Source organism: Rutilus rutilus, assembly GCF_951802725.1.
Source record: "Rutilus rutilus genome assembly, chromosome: 10".
Taxonomy (NCBI): Eukaryota; Metazoa; Chordata; class Actinopteri; order Cypriniformes; family Leuciscidae; genus Rutilus; species Rutilus rutilus.
The window spans coordinates 23365582-23383454 of NC_140215.1; the positions used below are offsets into that span (position 1 = coordinate 23365582).

The window sequence follows — 17873 nt, forward strand, 5'->3', positions numbered from 1 at the left end:
TTAGTAATGTTCTCAAGGCCTGTGGATGGATGTGATCCCTCCATCATTCTAGTCCACTGACACGGGACATTCATAACTAATCAAACTGAGCGAAACAATACTCAGAGTTGTGCGCAGGGAGCCGGTGGGTGCTCAGAGGTTTCTGAGGACATGTTGTTGATGCCCTCTCAATCATACATATGGAGAGACAAAATGTAAATGGCCGATGCACGAGTGGGATTCATGAATAAAAATCTCACTGGCAAAGTTTCACAGTTACGTAGGGGAAGATCCCACAAACACCAGACACATTGTGCTTTAAATGCCAAATGCAGATGGATCATGAGGGACGGACAGTGACAATTTCAATATTAGCAAGTTTTAAAAGGATGAAAACGCATCATGAAATTTAACAAGTGACAATACAAAATCCTCACAATCTTTCTGAATAATAGAATTTACAACACTGACAAGAAAAATCACAAATAACATCCATGTTTCGCCTAGAGAGCAATGAGATTAAATGAAGAGCAAATGGAGACAGTATGTGTACCAAGTCTTTTCAAAAAGATCTCAATAATGTCACAAACTGTGCTCAGATTTGCCAATTATTTAAGATGTGTTTTCTACATTAATTTGGGGTCAATGGCATATAAGAGTGTCTAAACGAAAGTCTTAAAAATCGAGTTAAGCATGTGAGAAGTTCATGTTGGTTTCAAATAATTAAAAAAATAAATTCAACAAGTTTAAATGTAATGACTCTAAAAATGTCATGTGGTGGGACCATAAAGTAAACTTGTTTCCTTTGAATGCCTTCAATACATGACATGTGAAGTTGCACGTCTTTTTCTTTATTTTCGACACATGACTTCGATTTGGCGGGCAACTGTCGCAGCGAAGCAGTTTAATTAAAATATTTTTTTCTGATAAATAATAAAAGATCATGCCAAACAATTTTGCTCATTTAATGAGCCTTTTTTTTTCATTATGATCTCCGGAGAGTTGTATCACTCTGACTTTTGTTGAGTTTATGCCAAACGAATATCAAAACTAAAACAAACATGCTCAGTACAGAAGATGTGGACAAAAATTAGTCCTTTATTTGCATTGTACATGTATGCATTTGGTGTTTTTATCCAAAGCAACTTACATTGCATTCAAAGCACACATTTTATCGGTCCATGCATTCCCTGGGAATCAAACCCATGACCCATTGAAATTCTATACTCAATGATTTGTCAACAGTTGTCTTATTTGTCTGTTTTGATTCCTCCTAGGGAGTTTTAGCAGAACCTTCTGAGACAAAAAGCTGATATTTAAATAAAACATAACTGAACAACCTCTGAGCAATAAAATTTCCTTCGGGCACTTTTACAAAATGCGATGTATAATGCAGGATCCGATCCATCCATCTTTGACCTCTCAAGAAAAAAGAAAGAAATACTCCTATTCGGTTGCCATAGTAACCATAGGATTATTCTCACTGTTGGGAGAACAGAACAGTTGGAGAACTGATAATATTTGCAAACACCGCTGGGCAAGGAAAAGCTCCCTTTAAGGGTATGGCGCACACTCTTCTGTTCTGAATGCTGTAAGATGAGGCAGCGTGCCCTTGATGCAGCTGCAATGAAATATTTACAGCTCCTTCTATATTACACATATTTCTTGTGACAGTTGCACAGAAGGACAAGATAAATGCCATCGAGTTCAGCAGACTGGCATCGCCAGAGGACAACAAATGAAGCCTCGTAGTAGCACAACCATGAATGGAGATTAGAAGAAGAGGTTGTACTGGACAGGTGGTACTGACCAAGCCTGACACCGGGGGCGAACAACTGCTCCAACACACACACACTCACACAGCGTTCAGTCAGAGTGAGCAAAGTGCAAGACGTGGCACCTGCTGGGATCTCAGCTGCCCGTTTCCTCCGCCTGCCATGCCACCCAAGAGCATGACAAACCCCAAAGCAGTGCCACTGCGCCATGTATGAACGCTCACGCTGCGGCCGCTCAGCGGCACCCTGCTCAGCTGAGATATCCCACAGTCCTCTTCTGCAAAGGTAGGCTTCCCTCAAGCCAAGGCTACAGTTGATGTGCATCTAATGGAGAAATATTAGTGGATATAAAACGAGACATCCGAATTTAGTACTGGTTCGAAAGCTTTTCATCCAAGATTTTTGCAAATAATGTAGCAGAAACAGCATTAGTTTACGCATGCAACCTTATGATCATTTTATATTTGTACTGGTAATTGTTTACATTATCAGAAAAGACAGGGAGCATCTAACCACAATTTGTGTTAGTGTTTTTTTGAGTGTGAATACAGGATAAAGAAGCAGATATAATGGAAAGATCTTGTTTCATTGTGGTGTACATCTAAGTGAAACACATTATCGAAAAAGAAAATGTCGGGCAGGGACTTGGTTCTATCCATCAGTTGTTGATTGAATGGAGGCAGATCTGAATGCAAGCTGTAGTCGACTGTAAGAAAGAGACAGAGTTTAAAAGGACTAAATGATAGGAGAAGTCCGGCATACATCAGCAGAGAGAAGTCTGTCATTTCACCAGAAGATTGAGTTATGATGATATTTGTATTAAACATTATAATTTTTTTTATATATATCGTTCACAATAATGTGCTTTTAGAAAATAGACTTATTCATACAAATTTATAGCAGGAAATGATTGTAATTTCTTTCAATCAGACTGAAGCCTTTTTCCTCATCGCAGTGAAACATACAGACAGACCAAGATTAATCTGAAGATTAAGTGTACGTACTGGAACAGAGTCAGAGTACAGTTTGAGATTATAGTCCCACACCTTTCATGTACTTCCTGTCACCATATGGACAATTACACACAATAATCTGCCAAAGTAAACATACAAATGACAACAAATAAGCCGGCTAGCGAATGAGCGACGAAACCATTCACTTTCAGCCCTTTGCCACTTGAAGGACAGAATCCTCTCCACTGAACGAAATAAAACATCACACCTGTTTGCAGGTTCAACAATGGCACAGACTCAAAACAGGCCCTCTCTTTAATAATACTTAACAAATGAGAAACATCATCATTAGCCCACTAGTCTACAAACAAACACTTGATAAGAGCGAGCGAAGAGAGCAGCCAAAGCTGCTTCAGAGGAGATTACAGCATAAAAGCTTCGACGACAATCTTCCTCACATTCTTTATGATAAAATCCCTTTCTCTCCTCTGCCCCCTTTATAACGATAAAGGGATTAACAAACGAGGAAATATGCGTTACAGTATTTTAATCTCAAGGGAGGCGAGGTTACAGAGCGCTTAGAAGACAACAAAGTACAGTAACAGTTCAATAACAAACACTGAATGGGAAAATAGATTTGCTGAGCTCCATGAAAGGAGCTGCACATCACATAACATCCACAATAGGGAAACCTCTTTTTCTATAATATCTTGTTTAGGCTTAAAAGATTTAGAGTAACAAAATGAATAATTCCCGGTTGCTTTCGTAAGGTAAGAATGTACTGACAAACCAGTATGGGGATTTTGAAGTGCCTGTTGTAAACCTCTGCAAATTGAAACTCAAATACTGAGTTCACAGAGAACAAATCATTTGATATTCTATCTGAGCACGTTCTTACAGACACGTTTTGAACGTGTGAAAGAAGACGAGGCAATGAATTCACAGAGAGTTTAAAAATGATTACTGATGCGTTTCTGAAAACAAATGTCAGGACTGACGCCTTAAACCTAAAAGGACCTAAAGTGTTCATTCAAAACTGAAACGAATATGATTTTTAGTTTAACATTCGTTGCGTACTACTCTTAGAAAAGAAACAAGCAAGCAAGCATGAGTCGGTTTAATGATCTTTTATGATTTTGCACAAATACACAAATTTGTTTGCAATATAAAGTGACAATAAATGAAGCTGTGATGGGGGGGGGGGGGGGGGGGGGGGGGGGGAAGGGTATTACTGAATCAACCTCATCTCTGAGATCCTAATGCCCCTGGGCTTTGTGACTAGTTCTCTATTGAGAGTTCAACTTCATAACCCACTTTTCCAGCTTCCACTTTACAGTTCTGTTCTTAGCCTTCATCATCTCAATCTCTTCAACTTATGAACAATTGGAGAAAAATCATTTGAACTGGGTGGATCATTTTTAGCCATCCAGATACAGCCATCAAATCTACAGTCTATCCTTTCACAGACATTCTGAGATGACTAAATATTTAAACTGAAAACAGATAAGCAGGTTTATTGGGAGTTAAAGAATAGGGGGTAACAAGTTTTAATTTAAACTGCCTTTCAAGCCAATAAAATCATGATCAACAGATTAAAAACACTTACAGAACAAATTATTTGATTGTAAGAACTATAATCGTGGAAAACTTACAGAGCATCAGTATAATAAAGTAACAGTTTCACTCAATTTCAAAAACATTAACGACTAAATTAAATGCATTATTATTTTTAATTGAACCATATTTTCTATAATCAATTTGTGTCTGTTAAATAACACACTAGAATTTAAATATGAATGTTTGTACTGCAATATTTAAACTCATTTGGCTAAATAACAACCATTTTATCAGATCAATAAAATAAATTCCTAACAAACTAGATAATTAAAACATCAGACTTGCCACCACACAAGCACAGCATCAAGATATGACAAATGAAAATAGGAAATATGTCTAAACCTTCCCTGGTGGTTGAAAAACCAGATTGTTTAATAAATTCACAAAAACAGACACTTCAATAACAAGAGCATGAATTAAAGATATATCTGGTTAATTACTGTTAGCTAACAACTAATTGCGCAGCCATAAAACAAGCTATACATTTAGTTAAACTGTGAGCACATTGATGTGAATCTTTATATTTTGGACACATTTCAGATCATTTTAAAACATTATCAATGCACTGTAAAATGTGTCATTTAAAACAGATTCAAATGACATACAAAACAATATTTTAGTAGCCCTGGAGGAACATTTTACAGCATTATATGTTATCTGTTGCATAAGTGCAGCTCTGCTCTTCCCTATATCTTCTCATGCTTCCACTCCCTTACTGCAAATATAGGACTCCACACCAAAATAAAACATCACAGGAAAACAGGGAGAATCCTGAAAGCACTGCTTATTGCAAGCCACAAATTTAACAATCCAAAAGTAACATACATCAATGGAAAGCACAGCTGCTATTCCAAAAGATTTTGTAAACCAACAAAACCACTGCAATAGATCTTTCACAAAATACACAGGAAAAAATTACTGGAACATTTCTGATCTAAATAGATATCCAAAACCAATTCCCAAAAAATATCATTTTATATAATTCTATCTTACAAATTCTCATTCTGATTATTCAAGTTAGACCATTGTACAAACTGAGAAAATAAACGGATAATTCTCACAAATCTATTTTGTTAGATTGAATGATTAAAATGATATATAATGTTTAGAGAAAGCTGACTCAACATTCAGGTAAAAAGATAAAAGTTAAAATCCTGGTCTGACTTGTTTTACAGCTTGATTTGTGAAAAAAATAACAAAGCAATGGGTCACTGAAAACAGTGGATCACTGGTATACAATCAAACAATAGTTAGTCACTTATAGATCAATATGGCAATATGGCAAAAACAATACTCACTTAAAATGTAATTTGTCTATCTATTTCACCATATATTTTAACATTACTGTACATGCTATTAAATTGCACATACATGTAATATAATTTAATTTAAAAAAAGCAGACATAATATAACTACTTAAAATATTTCACAAAGAATTCAACCCTGTAAAAAGCATGTTTACTTTTAATTATTTCTGTAAATTGTAAAGTCTGTTCAGCAAATGCAATATACCATAATAAACAAATCCAATTACAATATTCATTTATTTAGGCTAATTTAGACTCTTTGATTTAGTTGTATCATTTTAGTCTCTTCTAAGAGAAGCCAGTTTAGTAAACAAAAAAATTATTTAGTGTATATCTTTTTTGTAAAATCTTCCAGAAAAAAAAAGCATCCCAATGTAAAACAATTGCCAAACAACAAAACTAGTTATTAAGCCAACAATTCTGTAAACAAGCAAGTCAGGGTATGAAAAATCTGAATAATAATAATAATAATGTTTAGGCCTATGTAAAATATTGACTCATACTCCAAAATGTCACTTTCTTTAGGCCTAATGAAAAATTCCACTGACACGAAAACTCACTCATAATAAAATTTACTTTTAACAAGTAGGCTATCATAAGGTATTTAACCAGAGTATGAATATAAAAACGATACATGTATATTAAAACAACATCTGTGTTGATAAGCACACATTTTTTTGTGAAATATTGATATCACACGTCTCATTATTACACTATCCAAGTTAATACAAATCACAACAGCAACAGCAAACGTATGTGCTGCTCCACTGAAAAACTACGTCACGTGCGTAATGTATTTATTAGCATTACTCAATACGTACGAACTAAAATGAACACTGACGTAAATAATAACTGAAATACCTACAATCACTGGGCATGGGAGACTAATGAACCTAAAGCGCACATGCGCCTTCGTGTGTGAGGATTATATCCCGACATAAATATGTCCAGATATCGCTCATATGTAACTTGAGCTGCTCCAGTTCGCTTCAGATTACGCCTCGGATTCTAGAAGCACTCTAGAACTGCGTGAAACGTTCCAGAACGAGCTTCACACACACACACACACACGTACGTTCTGCTCGTGCATGCTGCTTTCAGTCATGTTAGGTTGAGTCTAGCAGCAGCATGGCCGACTCTTCCAAATCAAAGACTGTGCAACTTGACTGCGCACTTTATGCAACACACACCCCGAATTTACATGCCAGATACCAGTATGATTGTGGTTTACGAAATAACTCACTCACACCTTTACAGCAATACTTATTTTTCGATTTAAACGTTGTGTTTGACGACTTGTCTGACGAGAAAAAGCAGCAACAAGCGTGCATTTGATGTAAAATTAAAGTAGGCTACAAGTAATTTTACGTAAGCCCTTAAATCTCAAGGTTGTGGGGCTGTTCTAGACATTTCTATGACGCCCTCCCGTGGAACACACACGCAGAGCCTATAGGGGAAATCACGTGGGCCACGGAAGGGCCTAAACACGCGCCATGAGGTCATACACAATGATCTTGCTATAGTAATTCAAGCATTAGAAAAAAGGGCGTACTTTCTGATTTCAGTTATGTGTTGGTTATAACTTCATTGCCATGTTTGCATTCTCACCCTGGATCTATCGCACATAGCCTAAAACACGGTGTTTTTAAGCTTTTTGTGAGGGGGAAAATGATAGCAGTCTGTGCTAGATAATGCAAAGAAACACCCAATATCAATATTCCTTTTTTTATGGCTGACATACATTCAGAGAGTGCTTTATAGTTAAAGCACTTAAAGACAGCGTATATTGTTTGAGTCAAGTGTGATAGTCACAACTAGTGCTTAAAATGAAATGCAAAAAAATCACGAGCTCATTAACCCTGCCAAGAAATATATTAATTAAGATAATATAAACAGGCAAGAAAAAAATAGTAGTAAATAGGTTACTTGAGGAGAAAATATAGCCTACAAAAAGCATCTCAAATTAAATTTCAATTTCGCCATACACATCACAGCTTCACCACCAACTTCCAAATATAGCAGACTTCATGCTTTGCATTGCAAAAGAATATAAATAAAGTCAAATTATTACCTTAGTTTTTTAGGAACTGAGTAGTCGACCTCGATCACTTTCCCATGTAATTCAACTTTCCCTGCGAGCAAAAAAAAAAAAAAGAACAAATGATCACAATTACAATCCTCCAGTGCATTATCGACACAGCTGATATATTTCAGCTTTTTTTATTATATTTGTAAAACAAACAACCGTGCGTGAAACGTAAATACGTGGGATACAATCACACGTGCAAGTGCTTAAATGTACGTCGGCGACGTAAGTGAGTTTTATCACGTCTACATGTAAGGTGTAACGTTAATGTCTTAACCACATTTCCTATTATGCCTGATGATATTAATGCGAAATGCTTGATGAACCGATACGATATAAAGAAGGGGCAGCCATGCTTTCCACTCCCACTAACCACATACAAGCAAAGAGGAGAGTTTGAAGAATGGGAGGTTTAAGGATAAGACTTTTCTGCCTAAATTTGTCCTGTTTCTTCAAGTAGGTTTGGATGTGTACTTTTATGTTGCATTCACGAAGACTCGCGAGCGTGCAAAGGGAATATAGAGGTGTTGTGCATCTGTTAGTGGCCTGGCGCAGCACAAAAATTGGCATCTCACCTCCGTCCCCCCCAGCTACCTGTTTATTAGCACTTTCCTCCAGACCCCCATCACCCACCTTCAAGACACCTCGTAAAAACATACCTGGACACCATAGGAACATGCATGTGACGCCTTCTCCTCGCTCAGTTCGCTCGCTTCTTTTCAATAAAATCAAGACAAAAAATAACTGAAAAATAATTATCCCTACCACCCGAGCATCAGACCCATCCGATACATTCCTATGGGCCGATGGCTGAGAAATAGCCCGCGTTTAGTACCCCGGCTTGTCGAAACGAGCGTGCATTTTGAAGAATTATATCATAAATCCAACTTGTATCGCGTATTGGAAGCGCGCGCGAGTGTGATTGAGCTCGCGGGCGTTCATTCGCGCACTGGTCCGCTCGCGTGAAGAACTGGGAGCAGCGCGCGGCTGATGCGCGAGCGATACTTTTTCTTTTCTCTTCCAACAAAGTATTTTACGGTGTCAGTCCCTGATATATATAACCGTGACTTTCCGCGATGTGAAAAACGCACTTACCGGACAGAGTCTCGATGGCTTTAATCGCCCAGTTCTGGTCGGGGAAATCCACGAAGGCATAGCCGGATTTGAGCAGGACCTGGTCGGTCACGGGAAGCTTCCTCTCGTCGAAGAGCTGCTTCAGGTCCTCCACGGTCACCGAAGGACTCAGATTCCCCACATAGAGTTTGTTCATGGTCTATACGAAAATATCAACGTCCAAATATATCGGCGTGTGCGGGCGTGCAATGGATTGCTCGAAGTAAGGAAAACAAGGATTAAATAAAATAGAAAAAAAATAAAATAAATGTGCTGAAAATCAGCAGTCACCCCCCAGATGCAGCCGGACCCCCCTGCTACATATACACAACTATGTTCCTGCTCAAACTCTTTTACAGGGATTGAAAAAAAAGTGTCGTTGCGACGTTACTCTGTTGGCAACAAGCGCCGCCTCTAAATAAAACCGCTCTTAAATATCACAAAATTACTTTTGAGGTGTTTATTGACTTTCTAGTGTTCAGTTTGCCAGCATAAATCGTTGGATAAGGCATAAAGATGAGACTCAATGAGCAACACAGGATGGTTTGGTCAATTTACATCCACTTACAGAAAGAGAATGTCTGTTCAAGTCAGTAAGCATATTGTAGTGACAAGTAATATACAGCCCTTAAGCTTGTGTTAATAAACGAATGTAGCCTATGTGTATTATTCTCAGAGGCTGCTTTCATTTACAGTCGTGATTGACAGCTTGATTGACATCTTTAGGGTGTTGTGGATTGATGGGCGTTTTCCTGGGTCCCTTGAGAGAATAACTCGTTTGTTAAATATTGCTTTACACTTTTCGAGTTTGATTCTAAATTTCATCTACGATTAATAAATAGGGCTTTAAAACCGTAAAGCACAGACTCCAAAGAGAATAGCAGCTGGAAAATGGGAACGCCCACGTCAATGGAAAAGAAACAGGAATGTGAAGAAACCTTATGGAATTATGTTTTAGGAGGAGCATGCTCGTTATATATGAAAGCAATGCATTGATTCCCCTTATGTAGACTTTGGTAAACGCCTATCAGAAATGATTCTAATATTTGAGCAAAATCTTTTCATCATGCCATACCCGTGTGTGTGTGTGTGTGTGTGTGTGTGTGTGTGTGTGTGTGTGTATATATATATATATATACACACACCCAAAGATAACCATTTAATATGCAATATCTAGATTCCATTCATTTAAAGTGTTTAAAGTCAATCTGGCCATGTTGAATTGAATTGTTGTTAGCCCTGTATATTTTTGCTTTTTTCTGTACGTCTATACATCAGCGATAAGTGTTTCATACAACGCTTATCAGATCTCCAAATCAGACCCTGCAACAATATAATTGTGTCCAAATGCAGCAGTGCCATATAACAAGTGTCTTAGAGCAGCTTTATCTTTACTAATACTGTAGCATAATCTATAACCAAATTGACAACAGTTACTGAGTTTGTTGTGCTTAAAACACAGAGTATGTTAGTGACACTGATTCCAGATCTTCAGAAAGACGATCCAAATCCCTCCCAACAGCCAGGTATGGTAAAGGAAGGGAATCCCAGATTGGTCAGCTAATGCAGACACCCACACCGTGTCCAAATTAATGCTAAATCGGATCCATAAGTCATTTTGTTTTACACATGCTGGAGAAGTATTTCAGTTGATACTATTATTAACAATATATTCTCTGAGGTAACTAGACTTAAATTGGAACAGTGCTCTTTCAGGCACTGGTGGTCTAGCGTTCCTATTCAATAAACCTATTAATTTCTCAACAGTTTAAGGCAAACGCCTCAAGAGAATATGTATATGCATTACATAAATATGCTGTCCATAACTCCGCAATGAAATCACCTCGCTTTTCTGATTCTGAACTCCAAAACAATGGCTTGTAGCTTTTCTCAAAAATTTAAATCCAATCCTTTAGGTATAAAAATCAGACATATTTCATGTTTTGAGTGATTCAAGCATAAACTCACACCAGGTGGGAGGTATAAAGCATTTTATTGCAAGACCACCGCTAACCTTAAAATGCATAAAAACAAGGAGGTGTGAGCCGGACACTATCATATTATAAAATAAACATAAATTCTGCATCAGATCAGAAATGAAAGAGAAAAACAACACTGCAAAAATATTCATCCAACTATTGAAACGTCCAGACCGGTCAAAGACACATGAAACCTTTAGGCAAGAAATCGAAGGGATTGAGTTTAAAGTACATCCAAACTCATGCCACCAGAAATAAACATCTACGTCATCAACAATGTCATTTTCATCATAGTCTTCAGGAAGGGTGAAAAGAGTTGAACTTCACTTCAGTAATGACCTGTAAAAACAAATATAAAGGATTTGTTTGCCTTCACATGCGTCACAAATCACTAGAGCACATACACTGCTTTAAGATTAAACACTCTCAAAACATAAAGCCAGGTAGACAATACAAAGGACTTTCATTCAGGTTTATTGTGGGTGGCTTTGTGCAGTACTTACGAGGAGAGTAGGAACGAGAGCGTGATCGTGACCTGTATGGTCCTCCTCGGCTGTAGTATGGAGAAGGGGATCTTCTCCTGTGAACAGAAAGCTGGGATTTAATGAAAACACCAGCATTTACAGCTCATAACAAAGAGGTGACATTCAAACTGTAGCATACTGAACCATTTATAGTAGCAGAACAAGTGACAATATCAGCCGGGTAAGCACAAATCTGAGCTACTGGGCCAGCAGAGAGGAAATCTCAGTGTTGTACTATGAAGAATGGTCGTTACAAACACATCACACAGATAGCTGAAATGTAGGGGATCACCTGTATGACCTGTTGTTGTTGTTGTTGTTGTAGTAGTCACGGTCATCGTAACGATCATATCCACGCTCGTAGCCTCGATCATAGGAATCACGACGACGACTTACACTCGGGCCTCCGCCACTGCACATGAGGAAAAAAAGTTATTTGGGCTCAACATTGATTAAATCTTCATGAGAGAGAGATCAATTGATATTCACAACGATCAGTGTTTATCATCTAGAACAGTAGTGCAAAACTCAGTTCCCAGAGGGCCACAGTCCTGCGGAGTTTTGCACCCCTGATCCACAACATTCAGATGAATCATTTGACAAGAGTGACATTAAACGGACAGTAAGGAATCAGACTCACTATGTTGGTCTGCCCATATATATTCCAGGAGTAGGTGTGTGAGGCCTCTTTGTAATCGAGTAGTCGACTCGAATTCTGCGGCCGTCTAGTTCCATACCATTTGCGCGCTCTTTAGCCTAGAACCAAAACAGACCAGAATAACCCATACTGAGCATTCAATATTCCTTCTGCTTAAGGCCATTAATCCCAGTTGTCTGTATTGCTGGCCATAAAATAGCTGGAGGAAACAGTACATTCTGTACAGTACTTCAATAAAATAAACTGCATAATGCAACTTCATTACTGACAAACCACAGTATTGTCAAATATGCAGCATACTAGAATCAATACACAGGAAATTACAAATAACTTAACCTTCGGAATCAAACAATTTGGAAAAACCTGCATAAAATTGTCAATTTGCAATTTCAGTAAAGGTGGCATTTCTGGTTTAAACAAAACAGCCTTTCACTTTAAGTAAATCCATACAATCCATTCAACTGGAAAATTCACCTCTTTTGAATCTTCTCTGTTCTCAAAGTAGACGAAAGCAAACCCCCTGGAGCGCCGAGACTGCTGGTCATACACGATGGAGACATCACTCAGAGGGCCATACTTGGAGAAGACCTCCCTCAGGTCTCGCTCTGTGGTGTACAGGCTCAGCCCAAACACTCCCAGGCAGCAGTTTGGGTCTGGGTTAGCCTAAAGGTAAATACAACAATACAGATTAGAAGCCAGCAGTACAAAAAACATCATGCAAAAAAATTAGAAAGAAATTGGCACGTATGGAACTGACTCTTTGTCTCACCCGGTCACCAACATGTCGCCTACGGTTGGACATGGGAGAGTGACTGTGACTACTGCGGCGGCGTTGGTATTCGCTGCTGTATGAACGGCTGCGTGAACGTCTACGGCGAGAATGGGAGCGTGAACGGGAACGACTGTAATGTCTGCGAGAGCTCCGATGGGAACGAGACCTGTGTAAAAGGATGGAGTTGAGTGAAAAAGAGCAACAGACATGCAATCTATCAAGTTACCAACTGATAAGTCCTGTCTTAAACTCCTTAGACAGACCAGAACCTCCAGCTTCAATTTCATTATATATCAAGTTGCTACCAACACGTCAAATGATCAACTGCAGAGTGCATAAAATCAGTCCAGGGTGAGAGAATGAATATTTTTTTTTTATCTGGCCCAAATATCATTTCAACTTGCAGATGAGTCACACGGCCATTTCAACAGTTATAAATGACATGCAATTTTGCAACAATACTGCATCCTCAGCACAAAAAACTTTGGCAAACAAATCCATTAACAATGTAAAATAAATAATTGCTTTTATGAATTATTTTTTACCCTCTGGTGCTCCTCATTCATGAGTCACACTCGTAATCCTTCCAGTTAAAAGTGGCCATTTTTCAGTAAAATCAATGTAATATATTTTTGTTCAATAATGTTTTTTTATTTAATATTTTGAATGAAATTGTATGGTATCAAGCATGGATGAGCATTTTTGTACATTTTTCATTTGCGAGCACTAGAAACAGTTCTTTTAGAAACATCTAAAAGAAATAGCTGCATGCAATGAAGCTGAAGAGTGAATGAACACCCATTCTATGACATATCCTATGAGTTTAATCAGATATCCTTACATACACAACAAGCGCAACATGTAGGATAACTAGTATCAGCAAAAAAGGACAAAATGCAAGTGAACTTAAATTAAGTTACATGCTACTAGCCAGAATCTGTTACTCCTGTTGTGGATGTGCTCTTCCAGTGAAATGCGCTGAAACACTGGAATCTAAAGCCAGTAGCCATATCACCCTGTAGCCCAAGACTGGTTGCCCACTGAAGCTAAGCAGGGCTGAGCCTGGTTAGTATCTGGATGGGAGACCTCCTGGGAAAACCAGGTTGCTGCTGGAAGAGGTGTTAGAGAGGAGGGTGCTGCTCACCCTGTGGTCTGTGTGGGTCCTAACGCCCCAGTATAGTGACGGGGACACTATACGGTCATAGAGCCGTACGGATGAGACGTTAAACCGAGGTCCTGACTCTCTGTGGTCATTAAAAATCCCAGGATGTCCTTCGAAAGAGTAGGGGTGTAACCCTGCATCCTGGCCAAATTTGCCCAGTGGCCTCTGTCCATCATGGCCTCCTAATCATCCCCATATACTGATTGGCTTCATCACTCGGTCTCCTCTCCACCAGTAAGCTGGTGTGTGGTGGGAGTTCTGGCACAATATGGTTGCCGTCGCATCATCCAGGTGATGCTGCACATTGGTGGTGGTTGAGGAGACCCCCCCCCCCTTCTATGTAAAGCGGTTTGAGCGCCCAGGAAAGCGCTATATAAATGTAATTAATTATTATTATTATTATTATTATTATTAATAAAGCACAAAAAAAATACACAACATTCGTTTTCATTATGACGTTATGCATCTGCAGAGCCAATCTGCCATATATTGCACTTAACTATTTACATCTACTTTATCAAGTGATTCCAGGCATCACTGCGTGCTTTCAAAACCATCAAATTTACTATTTCGCCGGTCTGGCTAACCAATCCGGTAGCTTTGTTACCTTTGTTTCTGATAGGAAAATCAAAGAAAAAAACTATATTATATATATATATATATATTCACAGTGATCATCCTTTTCATGATCAATATTCACTGTCATATCCAAGTACTCGTGCACATCCCTAATACCAAGTAATATTTATAAAATGTGGAAACAAATGGATCATAATTATTGTAACATTCCAATTAGTCGACAGGTTTTATTTTTAATGATTTTTTTTTTAGCTGATTTATAGATTGTACCCACAAAAAAAAAAAAAAAATCTGCATTTTAATTTTTTTCACATTAATTTCTACGTTAGCCATTTTTGACTGCGAGGAGTAAAAGGGACATTAAAGGGGGGGGGGGAAATCAAATCATGTCCAAAATGTTCTTGCCATTCACATAGCAAGTGCCACAATAGACACCAAGTGTCATACCATTCTGAAGTAAAAAATAAATAAAAGTAACAGAAAAAATTCTGTCAAAAGTGACTGAAGCGCAGCAGAGGGCTAATAATTAATTCCATATTTTTATATACATTACTAACCCTTTTTTATGTTGTTATAATTATGGCATTTTTCCTTCATTCATGTGAAGTACTTGTTACTTATGTTAATGCTTTTTTTTTTTATTGTAAAACACTGCTTTCCTTGTATGATAGATTCAAATAAAGTTTGTTCTCTCTTGACCTACCAATAGAAAACAGAATACCTCAAAAGACCAGAAATACTCACCGAGTCTTGGACCTGGAGCGAGAACGAGACTTGGAGCGAGTGTGGTGGGATCCCTCTTTTGACTGAGCAGGTGAGCGATCCGGTGAGTGACTGGCCGACTTAGCAGATCCTCTAGGACTTGCGCTCCTAGAGGCCGAACGGGACTCCTAAACCAACCACATCCAAATCACGTTAAGAGCCAGAGAACATGGTCATACTAAGAATGTTAAACTAATAATTGTGTATATATAGAAATGAGTTTGAGACCAATCTAGACTAGGATAATATGCAGCGATGATGGCCTTTTCACCGCAGGCATATGAACTAGTGTAAAAGCAATTTACTTTAATACACTTACAACATAAGAATTTGTAGTTTGACATGTAATGCATCAAATTATGTATGAAAATAACTAGTTGTAAATCTCTCATGCTACAGGACAATAGTTATTACTGCAATACAAAATGAACAGAATATTTATGCATGCACGCATGGGACAAACATACTAAGAGTTACTTAGCGCTGCGATCTTATCCCAGATAACTTCTGATCTTAACTTCATTACACATCTTTTCTTCTTTCTTCAGTTTCAATTTCATTTCTGACTTCATTCCTCTTCCCCCATTTCTCTCACTGCCCATAAATGCTATATGGGAACTTCTTTTGCTCCGCAATATTAGCATGCACTGAAAATTCAGCTTCAAATTATTCGCATTAACAACTTGACATTTGACTTCGTCCAGATTTCTCTTCTTCCAACCTTAACCTTAACAAAAAAGAAAAGGATGAAGAATGTGTAAACACTGGACATTACAACCAAGAATCCTATTGATATATTAGTGTGGGAAAAACATTATAGATGAACCAACAGAAATGTAAAATGAGCTTTAATTTCCATTATGACAAACAATTAGATTATTTCAGATGCATCCTGAGCCTTATTCATGCAAAAACAAATGTGCATTTGCATTTCTTGCAATATTACAAGAACATTTACAATTACAATATACATTTATAGCCTACTGTTAAATAAAAATGCACGTGATTTTGAATCTAACTTGCATTTTGTTTTGCTTTAAGGCTCAGGATGACCTTCTATCATGTATTAGCATAAAAATATTACTCATACAAGTTATATCTGTTTAATTAAACATGCAATGAGAAAACAACACTTAGTAAGGACTGTAAAACATTTGGCTTACTAGAGAAAAGCGAACACTGAAAAGCAGATAAATGCATTTCTAGTATGAAAGCACGTTGTCTGTCTGCTAGCACTGAAGGTGGCTAACGTTAACTGGATACTTGGATTTCGGTACAAATCCATGTTATGTGTAGCTACGTCATTTTACAGAGTTATTTTTAGAAATGTTAAGGAGTAAAGGCGATCGAGTCATTGCATTTGTACATAATCGGCTTTAAAATAAAATAAAAATATGAATGAAGCCTGTCTGGCTGGCTAACATACAATATGGAGGCCATTTCTAGAAGAAACATGGCGCGTGCAAAAAGAGAAAACGGTCAAAACACTACATACCCGCTTCACGAATTCCTTCTCGGCGTCACTCATTGTTGTTTAATATATATTACGCTGCAATTGTAACACTATGTGAGAAATTGCAGATAACACAATACAAATGTAGCGCCCAAACACACACAAAAAATCGGACCTCTGTTAATGAACGCCTGTCTCGGTCGTAGAGGCTTTATTTAGAAACTAGCGTTTCCACTCCCAACCAACATCCGCAAGAGGGCGTCAAAAAAATTACTCACAGAAAAACGCTTTTTGCCAAAGCATGCACACTATTTATACGTTTATAGTAGACGTACACAAACATACTTTTATACAATTAATTTTGATTGCACAGTGCAAAGGTTAACCAAAACACGGAGTGGCTGTTTTTCTTATAGAAAGATTCTTTACTACTCAGTAAGCAAATAGCTGATTGGTCGATAAATAGTGGCTGTTATCTTGTGCAAGACAGCAATTGGACGGCGCTGATAATGATTCTTCCCAAGTTCACTACACTCGAATATTTGAATGGGAGATACTGCCGCATAGTAATGTTTAAATTGTATTTCCGCGATTTTCTGCACTTGACTTTGTTTTGAGATGAGATACCCTGAACAATTAAACACTTACTTTTTTTCTCGTTTGTAAATTCCAGTTTTGTTGCCTTTGTATTGTTTTGTTTGAAGCCAACACAGCACAGTTGCTACATTTGACAAGTAGAAGTGCGCGTATAGATGATACAAATAATGCCTTGCAATTTGATTTCCACCGGATAATAGGGATGATGAGAATAATGTATAATTTCTTCTCTGCAACCCTAACCTTCTAACCCTGCCTGAAGAACGCAATACACAAAATGTATTTAGCACACACAGATTATGAAAACTGTACTGATTATAAAACCACAGATTAACAAACCCCTACTGAGCAAAAAAAAAAAAAAAAAAAAAAAACCTATATGGCAAATTCAGGTAAACTGGACAACTTTTTGCAGTTAATCTCAAAAGTGACCCATTTTACCTGAATTCACTGTTTTTCACCCAGTCCAGTTTTTGTCATACCACAGAAGTTCCAGTAGATGGCGCCTATACGATACAAAATTGCATTTTTCAAAGTGGCGCTCACTGCAGAGCCAA

The 17873-nt window shown here is 37.8% G+C and overlaps 2 protein-coding genes across 12 annotated transcripts in view; both read right to left on the reverse strand.

Moving 5' to 3' along the window:
- Positions 1 to 9245, reverse strand: part of igf2bp2a (insulin-like growth factor 2 mRNA binding protein 2a) — a 69229-nt gene extending 59984 nt beyond the window's left edge. Inside the window, exons 1-2 of the mRNA XM_084420966.1 lie at positions 8813 to 9245; positions 7703 to 7763 (exon numbers count right to left, since the gene is read on the reverse strand). Coding sequence (XP_084277092.1) covers positions 7703 to 7763; positions 8813 to 8987 — 236 coding nt within the window. The 5' untranslated portion in view covers positions 8988 to 9245. The remainder of the gene's footprint in view (positions 1 to 7702; positions 7764 to 8812) is intronic.
- Positions 9246 to 10806: 1561 nt separating this feature from the next.
- Positions 10807 to 17153, reverse strand: tra2b (transformer 2 beta homolog). 11 transcript variants are annotated; one of them, XM_084421026.1, is made up of 10 exons: positions 16895 to 17004; positions 16762 to 16815; positions 15734 to 15993; positions 15249 to 15394; positions 12761 to 12929; positions 12466 to 12654; positions 11974 to 12089; positions 11635 to 11745; positions 11313 to 11389; positions 10807 to 11148 (listed from the first exon to the last, which is right to left on the reverse strand). In XM_084421026.1, the coding sequence occupies exons 5-10, from the start codon at positions 12791 to 12793 to the stop codon at positions 11138 to 11140; spliced, it is 537 nt and encodes a 178-aa protein (XP_084277152.1). In that variant the 5' UTR covers positions 12794 to 12929; positions 15249 to 15394; positions 15734 to 15993; positions 16762 to 16815; positions 16895 to 17004; the 3' UTR covers positions 10807 to 11137. The 11 variants fall into 11 exon arrangements, with proteins under 11 accessions (XP_084277152.1, XP_084277160.1, XP_084277159.1 ...); XM_084421034.1 differs by having other exon boundaries at positions 11626 to 11745; positions 16895 to 16940; XM_084421033.1 differs by lacking the exon at positions 15734 to 15993 and having other exon boundaries at positions 16895 to 17153.
- Between the last annotated feature and the right edge of the window lie 720 nt (positions 17154 to 17873).